Raw genomic sequence first — 19,440 nt, 5'->3', positions numbered from 1 at the left:
ATTAATTTGTTGGCACAGAGTAAAATCGATCAATCCATAAAACAGATTATCCAAAAATCAAAATGTCAAATTCAAAACGGGAAAATCGATTCTGCGAATCGAATGAAAATGTATTATAATTAACAAGTCAATAACTGCGTTAAAAACAACCGACTTCAAACTTGCACTTGCAACATTTACAAATACAGACAAAAATGCTCATAAAATAAAAACTACTGGGCCTATCCGAATAAAATTTTTATGGGACCAATTCGACACCATCCCGCGTCGAACAAAAAAAGAATCACGTAAATCGGTTCAGAAACCACGGAGTAATCGGTGTACATACATAAAAAAAAAAAAAAAACATACCGGCCGAATTGATAACCTCCTCCTTTTTTTGAAGTCGGTAAAAAAATATAATATTTATCAGTAGGTGTTCTCAAAAAAGCCAGCAAAATTCACAAGAGCTTTCCTATTCTTAATTTACCTATAGACTTAAGTTGTAAACATGGGACACACTTGTGCTGTTTGAAATTGTAAATCGTCATCTCGACGTAATAACAAGATCTGACTTTTTATCATTACTTTTCTTACTTCTTATTCTTAGGCCGCGTTTCCATCTGCAAGAAAACTTCTGGAAGAAATGTCCGACAGTCTGTTCAGCAGCTTGCAAGTCTAAACCATGTAGCAAGTGCTGTCGCGACAGTTTGTCAAGCGTATATCTCGCAGCAAGCTGCAAGTATCGCCCGCACGGCTTTTGATTTTGTTTATTTGAAAATAATGAGTAAAATAATGACAAAGTCGTGAATGCTCTCGTGAAGAAACTATAATGTCAATAGGAAAATCCTATGGTGATGAGATCTTAAGATGGAATAAAGTGATTATTTTGATTTCTTTTTTTATATATTTGTTTTAATTGACCATCTTCCAGTTGTATTTCGCGTAGTAAATTATGTTAAGCATTCTCGCAACTTCACGTCTCCTAGAAATCCAGTCTCGAACCCAAATTGATCTTTTTTTCATTTTCGACACTTAAATTGTTAATATAGCTGCTACACGTGCGCATCTTGACGGCATTATTTCACAGAATAGAATAGAAAATTTTGACCGTATGATGTGCCGGGATAGGAAGTAATTCCTATCCCGGCACTCGTAAGATCTCGTGTGTAAATACCTCCGCGATAAGTTGCGATAGTATGATCCGCGAGCTTCTCGCAGGACATTTATTGCATAAATAAATTGCAGGACATACAAACGATATTACAAGGAACTCATGCAAGATTTCCGCGGGTTTACTTGCAGATGGAAACGCGGCCTTAATTATACTACTTTTTAGCGATCAGTGAATTAATGGACTACTTATTAAGATTCGATTCAATCAAAAATCGATTTACCGACATGTACATGAATTTGCATTCACTAAATTTATTATCTATGCGCAATTTGATGTTTGAGTTTGACGACTGTTTGACGTTTGACGCTTCGCTTGATCATGATGACATGATCTGTCATGATCGTTGATGGCTATAGTCAAGAGCGTCTTGTTCATAGAGTATATTATATTATAGTCTTGTTATTATTTATAAATGTATTTCTTGATTATAAATTATTCACTTTCCTCTTGACCTTTTTATAATCGCAAAATAAATTAGACATGAATGCTTTATTGGATTATGGTTCGTCTTCGAACGAATCTGATACCGATGATAGTGGAGAAGAAGATGAAAAGTTGTAAGTGGTTTCTTCTTGCTTCCTTGTTAGTCAACCGATTATATATTTATTGTTTGGATATAATAAGAACATATGCACTTATGTTAAGTTAAAATACAGGCTCATTGAATATATGCATACTTTTTAGCTTTTCTTATGACCTTAACCAATTTCGTAGTAGGTAGATAATGAATTATTATTATAGGTTGCTCTTTACATTGACGCTTTATTTTAGGATAATAAAAGAAGAGGAAACGAAAGATATTGAAAAACCTAAGCTACCAAAACCAGCACTTGGCGAGAGTAGCCTGCAAACATCAGTTTTCTCCAACCCATTTGTAGAAGCAGAGCTTGCAAAAGCAGCTATATTAGAGAAACATGTTAAAATGGTATATGTTGACTGTCCTTTCTTAAATAAATCTGTGTTTTATAATTTAATACCAAGTTTTGAATAACAAGTCTGATCCTTTTCTAAGATCTTAACAAATATAGTAACAACAAGTATGTGTACTATGGTAATTCATATCCACCTTAAATTAATCATATTCTTCATATATTTTTACTTTAACCCATTGAGCCCCGAGCGGCCCGATCGGGCCGCGACACAATAGATTTTCTATTGTGTCTGTGATGCCGGGGCCTGATGGATTAAAGTAGCAGGTTTAAAAGATATTGGTATATTAATTTTAACTTAAAAATTACTTATTATACATATTGTTTTATTTAAACTAGTTGTGTTGGCATAGGATAATATCCAATTTTACATACAATCGTCAAGTACATAGGCCATGACTGTTAAGGTTCCAGGTAAAGGGAATACCCAGATGATCAACGGGAAGAAAATTTGTTGGAATTTTAGAAAAGGAAGGTGTAGATTTGGACATAATTGCAAATACGCACATGACTCTGATATACAGAAGACAGCTGAGGAGTTAGATGCAGAAAAACAGGTATGAAAGCATAAACTTATGATATTATACTCTGTAAATTGTAATACAATGAATCTAAAAGCATGGAATAAGTAAAATATAATTATTGAAAGTGTCCATATTAATACTATCATGAAGTGTATTAATTATTTTTAATTTTTAATTTATATAATTTGAACAACGATTAAAATATATTTTATACTAGCGGTCCGCCCCGGCTTCGCCCGTGGTACATATTTACGTTTTCTCTACATAAAAACCATCCTCGTACTTCAAGGAATATAATAAAAAAAGAATTATCGAAATCGGTTCAGCCGTTCTCGAGTTATGCGCTTACCAACACATTTTGCGATTCTTTTTTATATTATAGATTATTCATAGTATGTACTAAGTGAAGCTATTTGTAAAATATGCAAATAAATAATTAATTGTTTTAGAAATTAAAGACAGTGGTATGTGAAGGTGCAGGAACAATGTCATGTGCCGTCCCCCCACCAGTAGATGAAACTATCAACCCAACAGATGACAGCTTATGGGAGGGAAACTCAAAGAAGAAGAAGAAAAGACCAGGCCTGAGCTCAGGGCTCGTACCTAGCCAGAAAGTTATCAAAATGTACAAACAACAGAAGTTAAAGGATGCTTTATCCAAATAAATATATAAACAGTAATCACATGTGTTTTCTGTGACACTTCACTATTTTCATTTAATCAAGGTAGTGCATCAACTTCACTAAATAAAAAGAGATATAATATAGTGAATTAACTACTCAACCAATTATTATTGTAATAATTCATCTTTTGAATCTCATTACTAAGTGTATCTACATTTTACCCTATCCCTGGTCAATGTATGATACAATACACAAATGATTAGTAGGAACCATCTTATATTTCCCAAAACATTTTTAATGTTGTAAATGTCTTGTTCTTATATTCACACTAGCGGCACAGAATACATAATAGTAGCTAAACGCTACAGAACGGACACTCTCCGCCTCCCGCCAAAATTAAAATTACCTCACCCCCGCGCGATCAGACATAAAATGGGCCATATTTTTCTGCAAGGACGATACGCAACGAAGATTGACAACATTAATCAAATTGACTTAAAGTAATTTTATTATTTTGGATTTGTGATTATCGTTTTTCGTAGAAAATGGTTAGATATTGTGCTGTTTACTGTTTAGATATTGTGTATTTCATCAGAAAAACGCGAATTTTTTTTTTACGCTAGTCACAAATGTGCCAACCATAAAGCGTTAACACACACATTTGCAGTCTCTACAGTGTGACTGTCAAAACGATCATTTTGTATGGAGTGTCCGGGGTGTGCTAGCGGTCCGCCCCGGCTTCGCTAATGTTTTAACTATCCTATCTCTCAAGTTGGATCGAACTGCACATGGTGTTCGAATTTTATTATAATCGGTTAAGTGGTTCAGGAGTCCATTGAGGACAAACATTGTGACACATGTTATGTTATGTTATGATAATTTAGCAGGCATAGCCTTTAAAGGAGTCAATATAGTTGTGAGTAAATGAATATTGTATTAAAATATACAAAACAAATACAGCAAATTTAACTCCTCCAATTAATTTTATTTTTAGGATGAATTTTTCTGTACTTGCTATATGTATGAATAAATAAATAGTGGCAAAGAGAAGGATTTTAGTCTAATTGAAATCACATTGAATAGTAGAGAAATAAAATACATAAATCCTTTCAAACTGTCTTTATTTAGGAAACGCAGAAAGTACATGCACTTTTTAGATAAAACATTCTTTATGCATAAAGCACTTAAAACTCAATTCACTGGCCCCTAAAAATAAAATTATCTCTAAATCATAGATGTAAAATTACTCATTAAAACATTAAATAATACATTTCAAAGACACGGCCAGTGAATAAGTCAGCATGTGTTTCACAATAATTACCTAAGTAAGCAGTGATAGCTCTTTCCGTTTCGTACATTAGTTATAGCACAGCCATTTACAATGTTCTTGTGGCGTTTCGCCAAAACATTTGATAGCCTTAATGCTATTTATATATTCGCCATTATTTGGTCACAGATGACGCAATCTCGCTAACCCTTTAAATACTAGTGAGAAACTTTAATAACAAAACAACTGATTTAAAACGATTCCATACACAACCTCATTGCTGTTTCACATATGATTTTGTGGGCTTAACATTATCAGACTAAATAAATTATATCTTTAACTAAGATCAAACTATAGAATGACGACACAACATCGAGATATTAAAATTTTACATCCTATATGTTGTCTAATCAAATTTACAACAAAATATTATTTATTCGTAGCTAAAACCAAAGTCGCTACACAATCATCTACTTACACCGATATACTGTGACGCGAGCTTAATTTTAATATTGCAATTAAGTACATACTACGTAGATTTGCGAGTGTCAAATATAGAGACTGAACATGTAATATTTCTAAGTCGTAAATCCAGACATCCATATTTGCTGATCTCTATGCTCATCTTCAAGAGGATCACAATATCAAGCAGTTATGGCTATCTGCTAGCGACAATTATAAATACTTCAAAAGGCACAAAAAAGAATTTTTAAACATTGTACATTGAATGATAGTCAATTTCATTATTTTATTATTCATATGAAAAAATATTCTAATGAAGAAATATAAAAATAGTTATTTCATTTGGCATTAACAGTTACGATATAATAGAGCCATGCATATTCTATTACAATATCATTTTAAGTACATCATATATTACTTTGCGTTTAATTTTGTGTATATTGAAACATTACAAAGTGGAATATTACAAAAAGTTCTTATGGCTAAGTATAAATATTTTAGTCTATGTTTTAATAGCAACTTTTTTCATCTTTGGTGATGGGTGCAATCCATTGCTTTTGAGGTGATCTATATCCGTGTCATGTACGCCATTGGGTAATCCATTACTTAAGGGTGTGTGACCATTCATCTTACAGTGTCCGTTCATTTTGGTGTGTCCATTTAGTTTGTGTCCCGTGTGTCCGTTCAGCTTCTCGTCGCAACCGTTAATTTTAATGTGCCCATTAACTTTGATATCACCGTTTTGCATTTTATCGGCGTGCCCGTTAATTTTCTCAGCTTTATGTCCATTTAGGCATTTAGGTTGTCCTAATAAAAATATCGTCAATTAGTAAACAACACTCATTTTTTATCAACCGGCGTAACTGGGTCAGTATTAAATAAAAGATTGAAAGTTATGGAGTAAAGTTGTTCGGAATAACATTTGTTGAAGAAATACAGAGTATAGGGAATAATATATTTACATAAAAATATATAATTTAGTCAAAGTGCATTACTTAGGCTTACTACAGCAAGACGACGCTAGCGGTAACACTCACTACTGTGCACAATCCGGTGACTAACACAACACAGAAACACACTAAAGAAATCCAGATGAAAAAATTATAATTCTAGCAATACTGACACCAATGCTAATAGGGGCTAGAAGATCTAACACAATTACGCCAGTTCGAGGAACATGCAACTTGTACACATTATAAAATTATGTAAACATTAAAAATTATCAAAACTAAGTCTTATCAAAGAACCTTTTTTGCTGACTCTGAATGCATGCAAGAATAAAGACGTCTGATCATATGAATATTGACAATATCATAGGTGATTAACATGTTTCTGATAGAATTAAAATGTATTGCATAATTTGGGCTGGACTCACCGTAGACGCCAGACCCGGCGTAGTACCTTTTTGAGGTTTTCCAATCTTCTTTTAATGATAAATTATACATGGAATAAGCTGGGTCACCGGTCACTTCTTTCTCGATCAACAGAAACTTGGGCAACGATGCCAATAGCGCGTCTTGGTCGTACGCCGCACTATAGGTCTCAAGCAAAACCATACCACGACATCTGAAATATTACAACAAAATTAATAAATCGCCCAATTCAATTGGTACCAATATATTTTACACACCCTAATAATTTACCTTATATAACTGCCAGATACATAATATAATAGGTATAGGTAAATAATAAATAATAAGATTTGCTCAATTTATTGCTATAAATATATACATAAATACGGGATATATGTAACATTGAACGCAATATCACCTTGGATGCGTCGGCTGTCTGTATATATCCAACTGGTAGTACTGATTGTTGTAGATGAAGCAGCGTCGCTTTTTGAATATCGTGAAATGCGCGTCGTCCTTTTGCGGGAGCATGTTCAGGTAATCTCTGTGCGTCAATTGTGTCCTGACTTCTACGGACTGGCCATTGGTGGGGTGGAACTTCCTCATCGTGTGAATATAAGACCAGTGACCCTTCTGTCCACGCTTCCGTAACCTGACTTGCGCTTTGCGGACGTCGCTCTGCAAGTAGTTGTGTTCCACGTCGAAGTCTTGGAACGGTGGGAACTCCGCGTCGGTCGGGAGGGGCGTCTTGACGAGGAACTTGCGTTTCTTCGCGTTGACGTTGAGCCGGTCGCCGGTATCGATGCCGATCTTTTGACAGACACAGGCGATCAGGCGATTCATCTTTTTGTCGAAATCTGTCGAATTGTCGATGACATCGAAGTATGGATGTCCCACCCAAGCGGCTGCCGCATTGTAATCTAGCTCTCTCGCGAGCTCTACACCTTCAGAACGACACGCATGGTCCTGGAAAGAAATCATAAATCTTAATTTCATACAATTTGAGCTTGTGTTACAATATTAGCATTATATGTCATTCCAGGTTGTCCAGAGACTGCAACCTTATCAAATATCAGTCAAATGTATTTAGGTAACTAGTGGATTTTGCCCAAAAATAAAACAATAATAATCATAGCATTTCATTTGTAGAAATTTCCTTATTTAGTAAGATTTGCGGAAAAGTAAAAATAAAACAGTAAAACACGCTAACAATGTTTTCAATACATCAATCATCGACAACTTCACGTGACATTGATAAGGCATAAATTTCGATTGAGATGGCACAGTGCCAAATCGACGACAAAAATTCAAAGTCGTTTGAATATCCTGAAAGTGTACTTTTTACAAAGTACTTTGTCTGCGTATCATCTTACAAGGTTAAAGGTCGTAATTGGATTTAAGTTATGTAATAACAGCCGCGATTTGTCTTTACATCGAAATAAATAATTATCAAGTAAATAATTTTCTACGGCATTAAACAACGAATTTGAATTTTTAGTATGAAAATAATTTTAAAATTTTAAAACACGTTTATATTCTTATCAACCACAATTACCTACAATGTTATATTATCTTTATGTCGTCTTCAGTCGTCGAGTCATTAAGAAGATGTAACCATGCATTAAATTAGATAGACAAACGATTTCATTGTTGGCCATACAACGTCACTACAAAGTAAGAAGCAACCATCTTCATACATCAAATACTTAATTCATGTCAATAATATATTTAGAAATTAGAGCTATCGGGAATTCCCATCCATTCAAGTCACATTGCAAATCACATGCATACATGATATAATATGTATGTGTAGTATATCCAATATAGATACTACATCGAGTACTAGAATATACTAAGCCAATCTGCTAATGGGAAGCTGTCGTACTCGTATAAACTGACTATATACATAAAGCGAATAATGCCAAGGCTGGGCCTGTTGCGTAACTTATTGTACTATATTATTTACACATCATTTTACGGTACATGCAATATTTATAGCTATAAATCTTACAATCGAGCGAACATATGCCATATTGATTTTATGACAATGAATAATAATCAACGTGAATTTCTCAAAAACGCATCGAACAATCGAGTACTGTTTACGTATTATGTAAGTATGCGGAATAGCGGAAACTACACGATACTCCACGTATCGAAAAGGGAAAAACGATATTCCCATTTCCATAAACTGAACTAAAGTTTGATATATTAGTAATTTTGAGAGCAACAAAGTTTAATACTATTTTTTAATTTCATTGATAACAATTAGAAAGCACTCTAGTTAAATTAGAAGAAAATTTCCATTTGTATTCAGTAAATAGCTATAAACTGGACAGCAATTTAGTTATTAGCTCGTGTACATTTTATGACAGCGATGGCAAAGTAATAAAGTAATATCTTGGTAATCGATCAAACTTTGTGATGGATTACTATCTAAATGTTAATCTACATATTGATTAACTACCACATTATGACTTTAGTTAGAAAGGTTAAATAATATAAAGGTATATCTACTATATAAAAATAAGTCTGGTTTTCCTTCCTGACGCTATAGGTAACTCCAGAACGCACGAACCGATTTCCACGGTTTTGCATTCGTTGGAAAGGTCTCGGGCTCCGTGAGGTTTATAGCAAAGAAAAGGTGGCTCTGGTGGCGAAACGGAGTTCGCCCAGTTTGCTAGTTGATTATATTTATATTTGTTAAGTTAGCTACTCGAGTGGTTTCCAATTCAAAACCCTCGTGTTGTTATATACTATCTCTGTGCCCAAAATTCGTCTAGTATCGATCATTCTTAAGACGATACACAAAAAAAAATCTACTGCTTGGCGGGCGGAGTCTAATAGCTCGCTATCGCGAACGCGGGTATGCGCGAAGTCATTCTTGCAAACTCGCCGCGCTGCCGCTGGCCGACTCGGGACAAACATGTATGGAGTCGTCATACAATTATAATATTCTTATACCTACATATATTTAATTGTTGATTTATTGGTTTTATTTTCTTGCTTATAAACAAATAATCTTCTTTTTAACAACTACTTAGACATTATTAATAATTATTATTATTTCGTAATGTTTACTTTATTACAAAATAATACAGGTTATAAATAATCTTTAAAATAACAAAAAATATTGTTACTCTGAAAAAATGAAATGGTACTCAATAACGCGAACTACTGAATGGATTTAGATAGAATTTGATGCTGACGTAGATATTACGTCATGCCCAGAAATGAAAGGTAATATTTCTGAAAGAAGTTATAAACCCTAATTCTTCTCAGTCAAAGTCAAGAGTGGAAGATATCACTAATACAGTAAAACTGATGCGAAACTTTGGATGTTAATTTGTATATTTTTTTGTTAGTTGTTACTTAATCACGTCAAGACTACATTACCAATTTTGATAAAATATAGCTAATTGCCTGGATTTACACAAAGGATACTTTTTATCCGAACTGAACACTTCTGTGGGATAAGACAGGATTCACGATATAATCTAATTCCATGCGGGCAAAGCCGCGGTCGGAATTTTTTTAAATAAAAAAATTGTTTAAAAAAAACACAAAATATATTGACGCATGTATTTATTTTTTGCACTCTATTATAATTGTAATTATTCATTACAAATAATCAAAATAAAATAGCCAGAACAAAGTCAGGCCCTGGTAGGGTAGGTAGGCAGGTACAGCAATGTGAGACGAACACTGGCTTATTTATACCAATAATAATGTATTATAAACATTAAATTAAGTTTACTTTCTAACAACAAAAATACATAATATTAGCTAATGTGAAAGCGAATCAACCAATCATCACACAAAAATGAAATGTGCACACAAATATTCATCCAAATCGGTTCATGTCATTAGGAGGAGTGACTGCAGCGCCATCTTCCGGGCCCAATTGTGTTTCCAGATCACCCAGGAACTCAATTTAATATACTTACACAAAATTTTTCGAAATGAAAACTCACATTACTATGTAAATATGAATATAAACCTGTTTTATTACTAAGCAATTTCCCGCACAGGTGTAGTAAGTATAAATGAAATAAATATCAACATCAAATTCTTTATACAACATACTTATCTACCACCTTCTAAGAAATGTAATTCTTGAACTTATTTCGTATTTTTTTTAAATATAATACTACTCCAATGAGCTCCTGTTCCATATTATGTCCGCCATACTTCCACTAAGTTCACCATGATTTTTTATTTCTTTGCACTTTGTTGCTTTTTGCTAAAAATGGAATCATGCGATAAAACCAGTAGAGCTTTGATAACATACATTTTTGACTGAATAAAGGTACTTACGAAGGAGTGGATTCACATTGTGAACAATCAGTGGGTTTATTTTCCTTCTGGATTCCGAATTTCTGAAAAGATTATTTATGCTATAAATGAAAAAATCTTACACATTCGTTATGTACTTAAAACAGGGGTACATATCAAACATCGTCTATAATACAATTATCATCAAATTTAAAATAAAACCAACTTACTTCATTAATTTGTTCCAATTGTAAGCATTCTTTTTCCTCCAACCTTTATGTTTCTTCTTCTTATTTTCTTTATTGTCCCCATTTGTCTCATTTTGTCTTATCGTGCTGTCACCCTTTTTTACGATTGCGCGAGCGACACAAGTTCCCCGTGTGACAGCCGTAGCGGGAATGACTCGTGCAGCGATCGGGGTAGGAAGGTACAGGGCGGCTCTCGCTATATTGGCTGGTCGCGCGCTAATTTCAAGTATTTCTTGTTTATTTCAAAACCATCGCATATTTCAAAATTCTAACACGGTAGACGTATAGGTTGTATATTTTATAGTTAATATCCAAAAAGTCGTAACTTTACGTTTGTTATTTTGAAGATGCCAGAGATTAAAAAAAAATAACAATGATAACTTTGTATTTTTTTTCTATCGAGAAAATATCATGGAATCATGTTTCTAAAACGGTAGACGTATTGTGTTACTATTGAACTTTCTTGTCAAGAATTTTCATCACGACAACTTTAATAATATAAAAATTAGGAAGGTTTGAAAAGGGCCGTAAATGTTAGAAAAATTAATTCATCACCTTAAGGTGAAAGAAAAACAAACATCAAACCATCAAAAATCTCTTCGCCTCAATACCTCATCTTCTACCTAACCCCTTTTACTTCTGTCATTTATTTACTACTTTTTGACCAGATTCAACATATTTAATTGTCTAAATTCCCAAAACGTTAATTCAAATGTATCCGACCTCATCACATTAAAAACAAGCACAATTTCTTTACTATCTTTAATATTTCCAAAAAAATATACGTACCTCAGTGGAATAAAAGTCTTCAGCCCCGTTGGCAGCAGATACCATATGCACGATATGGTTATATCTGTTATCGCGCAGCTCCACACTGTTCCAGTTGTTCGCGTGCAGCATAGCCTCCCACTTCTCTTTGGAAATAACTGCAAGGGGAAAGATATTGTCAATCTTTGTAGAAATATGAGGGTAGATTGATGGAAGATTCTCGTATGTTGATTTGAAATTTAAGAAAATGAAATGCGATCGTTTGGCCTATGTGAACAAGATTAATTTCATACAACTTAGACTTAATAAAATATGATTCATAAGAATTAGGGAAGTCATATATTATTTTGCCATAAAACATCATGATAAATAGAGGCTCGTGTTCAGTTAAAAGCCAGCCTCATCTTAATAAAAATCATTTAATTACTTTCGATTTCTTTGAAAGTAAAATTACACAGCATGTAGGTATTTTGTATACATTGGCACAGTGTCGATTTACCCTAGCCAAGTATAATACAACGTCTAAACTATTTTTGCCCGGACGTAAAAACTCTCTTACTATTGGCTATTTTGCCACACCCACTATTTTGTTGCCAAAACTTTTTTTTAATAATAATAAAAATCGTCAGCTCTTGAGGGTCAGCGTGGCATTCAGTTGTTACGCTATTGACGTATCAAAACATGCGTGAATTAAAATAGACTTTATATTCACGATAGAATCGAATAGCAATTCTACTGGTTATTGCTAGAAATATAAAAACGGTAATGATATATTATAATGTAACACGCAGAAGCAATTATTGTTACTTTAAAGTACTATTAGGCACACTAATAGACACTGTTGAGTTGTTTATAACAGTAAAAATAAGATGCAGATGGATTCAGCATGTTATACAGCATACCGTGAACTTTCAATATTGTTTTCCTTGCAAAGCATATGAACAAATACAGTAATATGAGCATAGACATTCTAAGTCTATTATGGTCTGGATGTAACGGTCTTTGACCTGCAAAGTGAGTCAAACGATGACTATGACTTAAAGATACGTCACATGAAGAGGTAATGAATATATTTAAGTCTAACGTCAGTAGGATAAAAATGCGATAGCGATTACTGTATTGAATCGAATCCTTATAAGTATTGCTAAAGGTAAAGGTTTACATAGACATACGATATGCATAACAATTTTGCTTATATGCCATATCATATTATTGAAAAACTTTGAACGCTTCATTTATAACAAATCCTCACAATTACGTAACTTCATTTAATTATATTATATCACATTTCCATGCCAATAAAAATTAATTGAAATGTGCTGAAACGAAAATATAGATACTAATAAAATTACATAACAAAAAACCTCATTGATGTTTCATTCTTGGACGCTTGTGATGTGTATTAATAACGTAACCAATGAACCAATAACTAATATAAGATTAATTAGTATCACGCATGATCCAAAAAAACACGTGATAAGTTACGTACTTTGTTAGAGCGTGGGTCACGATATGTTCCGAATTCGGATAAATATTATATTTTGCTAATTATTGATTAAAATGTTTTGACTGCGAGGTACATACTACATATGACCCAACATATGACCCAAAAGTGTACAGGATAAAAGAAAAATTATAGCGTGTCTAAACTATACCCGCAAACAAAACCGGGGTCTAAAACGCTCAAAAATTTCAATTCATTAGGATTTTCAAAAAATAAATGGTACATGTTTACCCTAGATTCTGCATGTGTTTTCATCTCAAGCTGTAGTTTAGCCGCGGAAGCCTAACAGACAAACAGGCAGAGATTCTAATTTATAACATTATACATTTTTACAAATTGCGGCTGCCTTCTCGTATATAAAAATATAAGAACACAAAAAGAGCACTTCAAGAACATTTTGTCTGTGTAAGAAATACATTGTTTACATTTCAGATACTATTTGGAATCCACAAAACAATGTGAAAGATAAATACTGTCGTCACAACATCCACGATACCGATAACCAGTGTTATGTATACTTATGCGAGACAGGAAAGCCATATCACTTTATTATCACAATCCATCAAAAGACTAGATATATAAAGGACAATTATTCCGACTTTATATGCAAAACTTTTTTTCTATTATGGGACATGTAAAATAGTATGTATGTATTTATAAGACCATCGACTTTGTAACGTGGAATGTCCCATGCCTTAGTGTTCAACTATTTAACACTGAATTACATATTAAGGCGGTCATTTTTTAGGCGAAACGATTCGAAATTCAGAGGAAAAAAAACCTTCAGAGCGTGGTAATTGACTGCGTTTATTACGTAATGCTGCTCTATATCTATTAATATGTATACTTGAACAATTGTAAACACCTTGTGTATGAATTGAATGAATCATATTATCAGTCTCACATAATAATGGAAAAGAAAAAGATATTTATGTCACAAGATATTATATTTTACGATGTTGAAGAACTTAAAAAATTGTCAACCCGAGTGCCTCAGGCATGTGACTTACATGATTATGTTTTACATAACAAAACAATTAAAAGATCGACACTACAAAGTTAATTAAATGATTAGGAATACATACAATATCTTTATTTTATTTTTTCATGTTGGATTTCACTTGTAAACTTGACGAACTACCTAACTATAAATTCTATTTTATGGACCGCTATTTTTTGGAATCTTATTTGGCTTGGTAATCAAGGAATACCTGTATAAATTCACATTAAAGTGAATCAAAGTTTTCTTATAGGACATTCAGTATAAGGATTTTTTATAATCCTGTGGTACACCATAGGTGGTTTGCTTAGATGGTTAGTACTAATAATAATAATTAATAAATGATATGTTCTTACATGCACTAGCGTCCATGGCTCCTCGGTCGCATATGATCAGGCAGTTCCTTTGACACGTCCTGCCCAACTCGAAGAAAGTGTTTTCAATCTGAATCATGGTCTTCAACAAATTCTCCTGGAACTTATTAGCTGCAACAAAAGGTTCCATTTAGAATACCATTTCTTTTGAGCTATAAGGTTTTGATAGGTTAAAAGTTTTGTTCGTCTATTATAAAGAGGTATTTTTTTATTATTAGTACGGTATTCCTATCGATCGAGTTATGGATGAGGATGACACTAGTTCAACCGGTTATAAACACATACAATAGAACTAAGTTTTTTTTATCATTTAACATTAGTAATACATATAATGTATATTGCATATACAATTACAGTTGCAGACTTGTAATTAAATTGTCTTAATTGCTTTAACTAATTATGCGTTATCCAAATCTTTCGCAGTCCTTTTTGTTACTAGTACATAATACATATATTAGGATATGAAAGGTGAATGAAATAAAATTAGATATTTTTACATACTTGCTACTTAGCAACTTATACTTATACTGTATATCGTTAATTTATTGATAATATTTAATACCGGTCAAGTCCTGATGTATCCAATAGATACTGGTTTATAATTAATGTTCATTTACATCATATAAGCTATAAATAATTGATGATAATTGCAATTTATTGTTATGTATGTAATAGATATAAGGTACGCAGGCAAATACTCGGATTGCTGTTCTCTTTAAATATTATAGCATTAAGAGTCTTTCACACGAAGATACACATATTATTATTGTCTTCAATGTTTACGTTGGTTTACGTTACATTATACGAATAACTCACTCGGCAATTACGGTCAAAATAAAATTATTAAAATATTATGATCAGATAAAAATCAAACTTCAAAGTTCAAGTAAAATATTATCTTTTAAGGAGAAATACGCATTCGTGTGAAGTGGGCAACATCTCTATCAAATAAAATCATTGATGTCCTTGTGTGAATGTCTCGATAAGGAAAGTGTAAATTTAAAAATGATTCACATAAAACAATCGCTTTGCATTTTAATAATTTTCTTGTAGAAGTATATTCTAGACACTTTGTATAATACAAAACTATTTTTTAAAGGTTACGGAGGATGGGGAAGTGAAACTGAAGTGATGAAACTAGCAATAACGTATATTTCAGAAACGAAGGTAGTTTTAGTGCGATATTTTTTAAATTGATGTAATCAATTAGGTACTATTTTAATTTTTAATGTAAGTTTACCGCCATAATATGCATGGTGGCTTTTATATGTGCATTTATTGTAGTGTAGTCATTAAATATTGATTGGAATTTAGAATTGCTTGCGAAGACCGGTATATTTACAAATAAAATAATTTGGAAAATCCAAAAGTGCACGCCTCATAATTTTTTTTTAATAAATATTTATTAATTATTATTTTTGTTTATTTAATAACAATTAAACCACATCGAATCAGACCCTGAAAAATGAAAGGGTTCTATTCCTGAGCATACTCAAGCGTAAGAGAAAAAAAAAGACTCGATTAGTAAAGTATTTCGGTCGCTATCGTGTTAACAAGAAAAAGGATCCGCACATACAGACACACGGACGTCCAAGACAGAACTTTTTTAAACTGTTTTTTAAATAGTTTAAATAACAAAAATGACATCAAAAATATCATGAACGTTAAAAATAGTGTTTTTTCTTAATATGTGTGTGTATGTATTATCTTACAAGTGCAATGTATGATACATAAAGACATTTTAAGTTTGAAAAATCAGATGTTTTGCGCGAAGTGACAGTAGTACCCACCTCAACGCTTCGCTTATGAGGCGTGCAATAGCCATAGCATACGTCTACAAAATTAATCTTGTGAAATTTTTAGTAATTTAATATGTATCTAAGTAATAAACAAGTATCATATTACGAAGTAACATTACAATCTGCAAAACTATAAAAAAGGCACTCATAATAATGATTGCAAGGTGCGTTATTAGATACATAAGTAATTCTTCAACTTAATTTTGCATGTATTGATTAGATATACATACTATGCTTTAATGGTTACTAATAGAATTAGGTAAGTATGTATACAGTATAGCTGTAATATAATATACACATTAACACGCGGCATCAAGTTCCCTTTTTGTATAAAATCCGAGATTAATATCTTTCTAAATCCATCTAACCAACTAATGAAGCTACAGAGACCGTGAATTTCTCTCCCCGTTTTATTTTAGTTGCCTGCCAACGAACTTTTGTATAATTGTACGTCCGTCGCATATTTTAACAGTCAAAGAGGAAAACTAGAGCGCGGAAAAGAATTGACGTACAAAAGATAAATGGAATAGAAAAACATCGCTGCCGGCTCGTGACTGTCGACTGAGGTCGTCAGCTGCCGAGACAATTTACGAGGCACTGAAGAAAAAACTAATAAATAACTAATTGCTGTGTTTTATTACGCTCATCGCGCATTCTTCAATATGAATATTGAATGATTCATTTGCAATCATAATTTGTATACATACATACTTTTTAAAGGAAAATTGTACAAATTATATACTTCCTACATTTAATTCAACATCGGTGTTTTTAATGGATAACATTATTAACCGCTACGATCTTCAAAGGTGAAAGGCTACAGTAAACACGTACAAATGTTTAATAACATAATACAATAAAGTGATTACATTCCGGCTATCAAAAAATTACGAGCTCATTTATATACGCTTGGCACGTGCAATATTTATTAACATAATATACGTAGCCGCTGATAACAACAACAGCCATGAACTTGATAACGATTTTATATCACGTCTTTACTGCGCACTCTACTCGTATTACCATAGATCACTTGGAGACAGTTCACACGTCACCAACTCCTCAAGTATACACGGTCCATATAATTGTGTTAAACACCGGAGCCCGATCGTATCACATAACAAATGTGCAATACTAACCGCAAAGTAAACATTTTAACCGTCTCTTTAAAATCTCAATTAATAATTTTTATAAAGCCAACCGCTTACATAGTCCGTTTTCTTATGGGCATGCTTGTATGGAAAGGTATACATTTTTGAGTAAAGCAATGCCATTTGGTACAAATGTTGTACTCGTCCACCTAAGCCCAAATCGCCTGGTAGCCAGTGTCTACTCCCCGGCAGAAGGGAGGGAGGGGGGGTTATAGAACAGAGCGCCCGGCGCTCGGAAAAAAAATTCTGGTGGATTCATTTGGCCCTTTGAGTCGAGTTTGGTGTCGTTATCAGGTAACTAGATGATGCCCGATTCATTCCCCATACCAGTTTTTTAGGGTTCCGTAGCAAAATATGTCACAATCTTTAAAATAATAAACTTTTGGCAGTGGCAAAATCCAAACAAACCAGTATATTTTTATATTTTTGTATGAAACTTGGTTTATAAAAAAATATTGTCTGAAAGGCCATTTCATGCAGATTATAAAAACATTAATATGTAACATATATCTTACCATTTTAAATGTGAAATAAATTATAGAAAGTACAGGAACGTTCGTCAGCGCAGCGTAGAGGACGGCTAATAGACCCGAAAAATAAGCAATAACATAAAACAAAAACCAGTCAAGTGCGAGTCTGACTCGCCCATCGAGTGTTTCGTACTTATTTGTCCTATACCTTGTTATCTTGTCTGGTAGGACCTGGTTAACTGATACACACACACACTTTCGTCTTTATAATATTAGTGTGATTTTTAATCATCTTTAAATTATAAACGAAGTCAGGTAACATTGTTAAAAAAAATAAAATAAAACCGGCCAAGTGCGAGTCGGGCTCGCGCACAAAGGGTTCCGTAGCAGCAAATATAATAAATTACAGTTAAATCAACCTATCTCAAAAACTATAAGAGATACTTTGATCAAACCAAAAATCGTTGAAAGAGTTAATTAGCATGCATCACCTCTATTTTTTTTAGAATTTTATACCCCGTAGTTATAAAAATAGAGGGGGGGGGACATACTTTTTACGACTTTGAGAGCTGATATCTCAAAAACCGTTCACTTTAAGAAAAATGTTTTTTAGAAAACTTTATATCATTTTAAAAGACCTTTCCATTGATACCCCACACGGGTATGTACATCGAAAAAAAAAATTTCATCCCTCAGTTACATGTATGGGGGGCCCCACCCCCAATTCTTTTTTTTACTATTTAGTGTCATATTTTTGTAGCGGTTCATACAACACATATTCCCATCAAATTTCATCACTGTAGTACTTATAGTTTCCGAGTAAATCGGCTGTGACAGACGGACAGACGGACAGACGGACAGACGGACATGACGAAACTATAAGGGTTCCGTTTTTGCCATTTTGGCTACGGAACCCTAATAAAGATATACAGGGTGTACCAAAAAGTAGTGATGAACGGAAGCTGAGAGGTAGAGGACCTAGAGGGCTATCCGAATCACCCCCATGTATGTTATGCGATTTTTCGTATTTTCGGAGTTATGACGATTTTTTCAATTTTTCACCGATCGCCGAGTACGATGATATTTTCACTCATGCTGACGTCAATGATTGCGGAAGATGCTTGATTTTTTTTGTGTGCTAAGCTGAAAGATAGGCCAATTCAGTATGGTAACATTTACTATCGTTAGATCTTTGAATGGAATAAAAAAAATAATTAAATGGCAAGAAAGATAAAATTACCCAGTATGTTCACCACTTCAAGGGCCCGTAAAAAAATAAAATCACATAAAAAAAAATTTCCGTTTGACTTTTAAAAACTTTCTCTATCTATCAGATAGCTACCCTGAAAATTTCATTTTATTATTCAGAAGGCTTCAATCGAAAAATTTAAATCTAAATGTGGTAAGTGCAAAAATTGAATTAACATGATGATCATTAAAACCAATAAATAGGTGTTTAATTACCAGAAATTTTTAAAATAACCCCGCTGTTGCTCAATGCAAGTGCGACATCACCGTAAAAAGTTGTCTTTTAAATG

The 19,440-nt window shown here is 33.2% G+C and overlaps 2 protein-coding genes and 1 long non-coding RNA gene across 5 annotated transcripts in view; 1 reads left to right on the top strand and 2 right to left on the bottom strand.

Annotated features, from left to right (window-relative positions):
- Positions 1-1,503: 1,503 nt before the first annotated feature.
- On the top strand, positions 1,504-3,283 carry LOC149905684 (uncharacterized). 2 transcript variants are annotated; one of them, XM_090105661.1, is made up of 5 exons: positions 1,504-1,528; positions 1,565-1,713; positions 1,928-2,081; positions 2,493-2,642; positions 3,059-3,283. In XM_090105661.1, exons 2-5 carry the CDS (start codon positions 1,637-1,639, stop codon positions 3,272-3,274), a joined length of 597 nt encoding a protein of 198 aa, XP_089961787.1. In that variant the 5' UTR covers positions 1,504-1,528; positions 1,565-1,636; the 3' UTR covers positions 3,275-3,283. The 2 variants fall into 2 exon arrangements, with proteins under 2 accessions (XP_089961787.1, XP_089961786.1); XM_090105660.1 differs by lacking the exon at positions 1,504-1,528 and having other exon boundaries at positions 1,556-1,713.
- Positions 3,284-4,336: 1,053 nt separating this feature from the next.
- Ttd14 (TRPL translocation defect 14) overlaps positions 4,337-19,440 on the bottom strand; it is a 31,586-nt gene continuing 16,482 nt past the window's right edge. For both annotated transcript variants that reach the window (XM_090105894.1, XM_090105895.1), the window contains 5 exons: positions 14,465-14,593; positions 11,626-11,762; positions 6,732-7,279; positions 6,337-6,527; positions 4,337-5,768 (listed from right to left, as the gene is read on the bottom strand). In XM_090105894.1, the coding sequence (XP_089962020.1) occupies positions 5,464-5,768; positions 6,337-6,527; positions 6,732-7,279; positions 11,626-11,762; positions 14,465-14,593 (1,310 nt within the window). In that variant the 3' untranslated portion in view covers positions 4,337-5,463. The remainder of the gene's footprint in view (positions 5,769-6,336; positions 6,528-6,731; positions 7,280-11,625; positions 11,763-14,464; positions 14,594-19,440) is intronic.
- On the bottom strand, positions 9,815-11,390 carry LOC149905683 (uncharacterized). Its single transcript, XR_016457091.1, has 3 exons — positions 10,819-11,390; positions 10,631-10,692; positions 9,815-10,556 (listed from the first exon to the last, which is right to left on the bottom strand). It is a non-coding gene; the product is annotated as an uncharacterized LOC149905683 (long non-coding RNA).

The sequence above is a fragment of the Colias eurytheme genome, chromosome 9 (assembly GCF_061535395.1).
Source record: "Colias eurytheme isolate Ceu_HAF_F1 chromosome 9, ilColEury1 Martin Lab GWU primary, whole genome shotgun sequence".
Lineage (NCBI taxonomy): Eukaryota > Metazoa > Arthropoda > Insecta > Lepidoptera > Pieridae > Colias > Colias eurytheme.
This window is presented reverse-complemented; position numbering and strand designations above follow the sequence as displayed.

What these genes read in the sequence shown, in the direction of transcription:
- LOC149905684 (XM_090105661.1), top strand. Translation starts at nt 1,637, where the DNA reads ATGAATGCTTTATTGGATTATGGTTCGTCTTCGAACGAATCTGATACC. An exon ending in GGAGAAGAAGATGAAAAGTT is followed by an intron (nt 1,714 to 1,927) that starts GTAAGTGGTTTC and finishes GCTTTATTTTAG; the next exon opens with GATAATAAAAGAAGAGGAAA. An exon ending in AGTTAGATGCAGAAAAACAG is followed by an intron (nt 2,643 to 3,058) that starts GTATGAAAGCAT and finishes TAATTGTTTTAG; the next exon opens with AAATTAAAGACAGTGGTATG.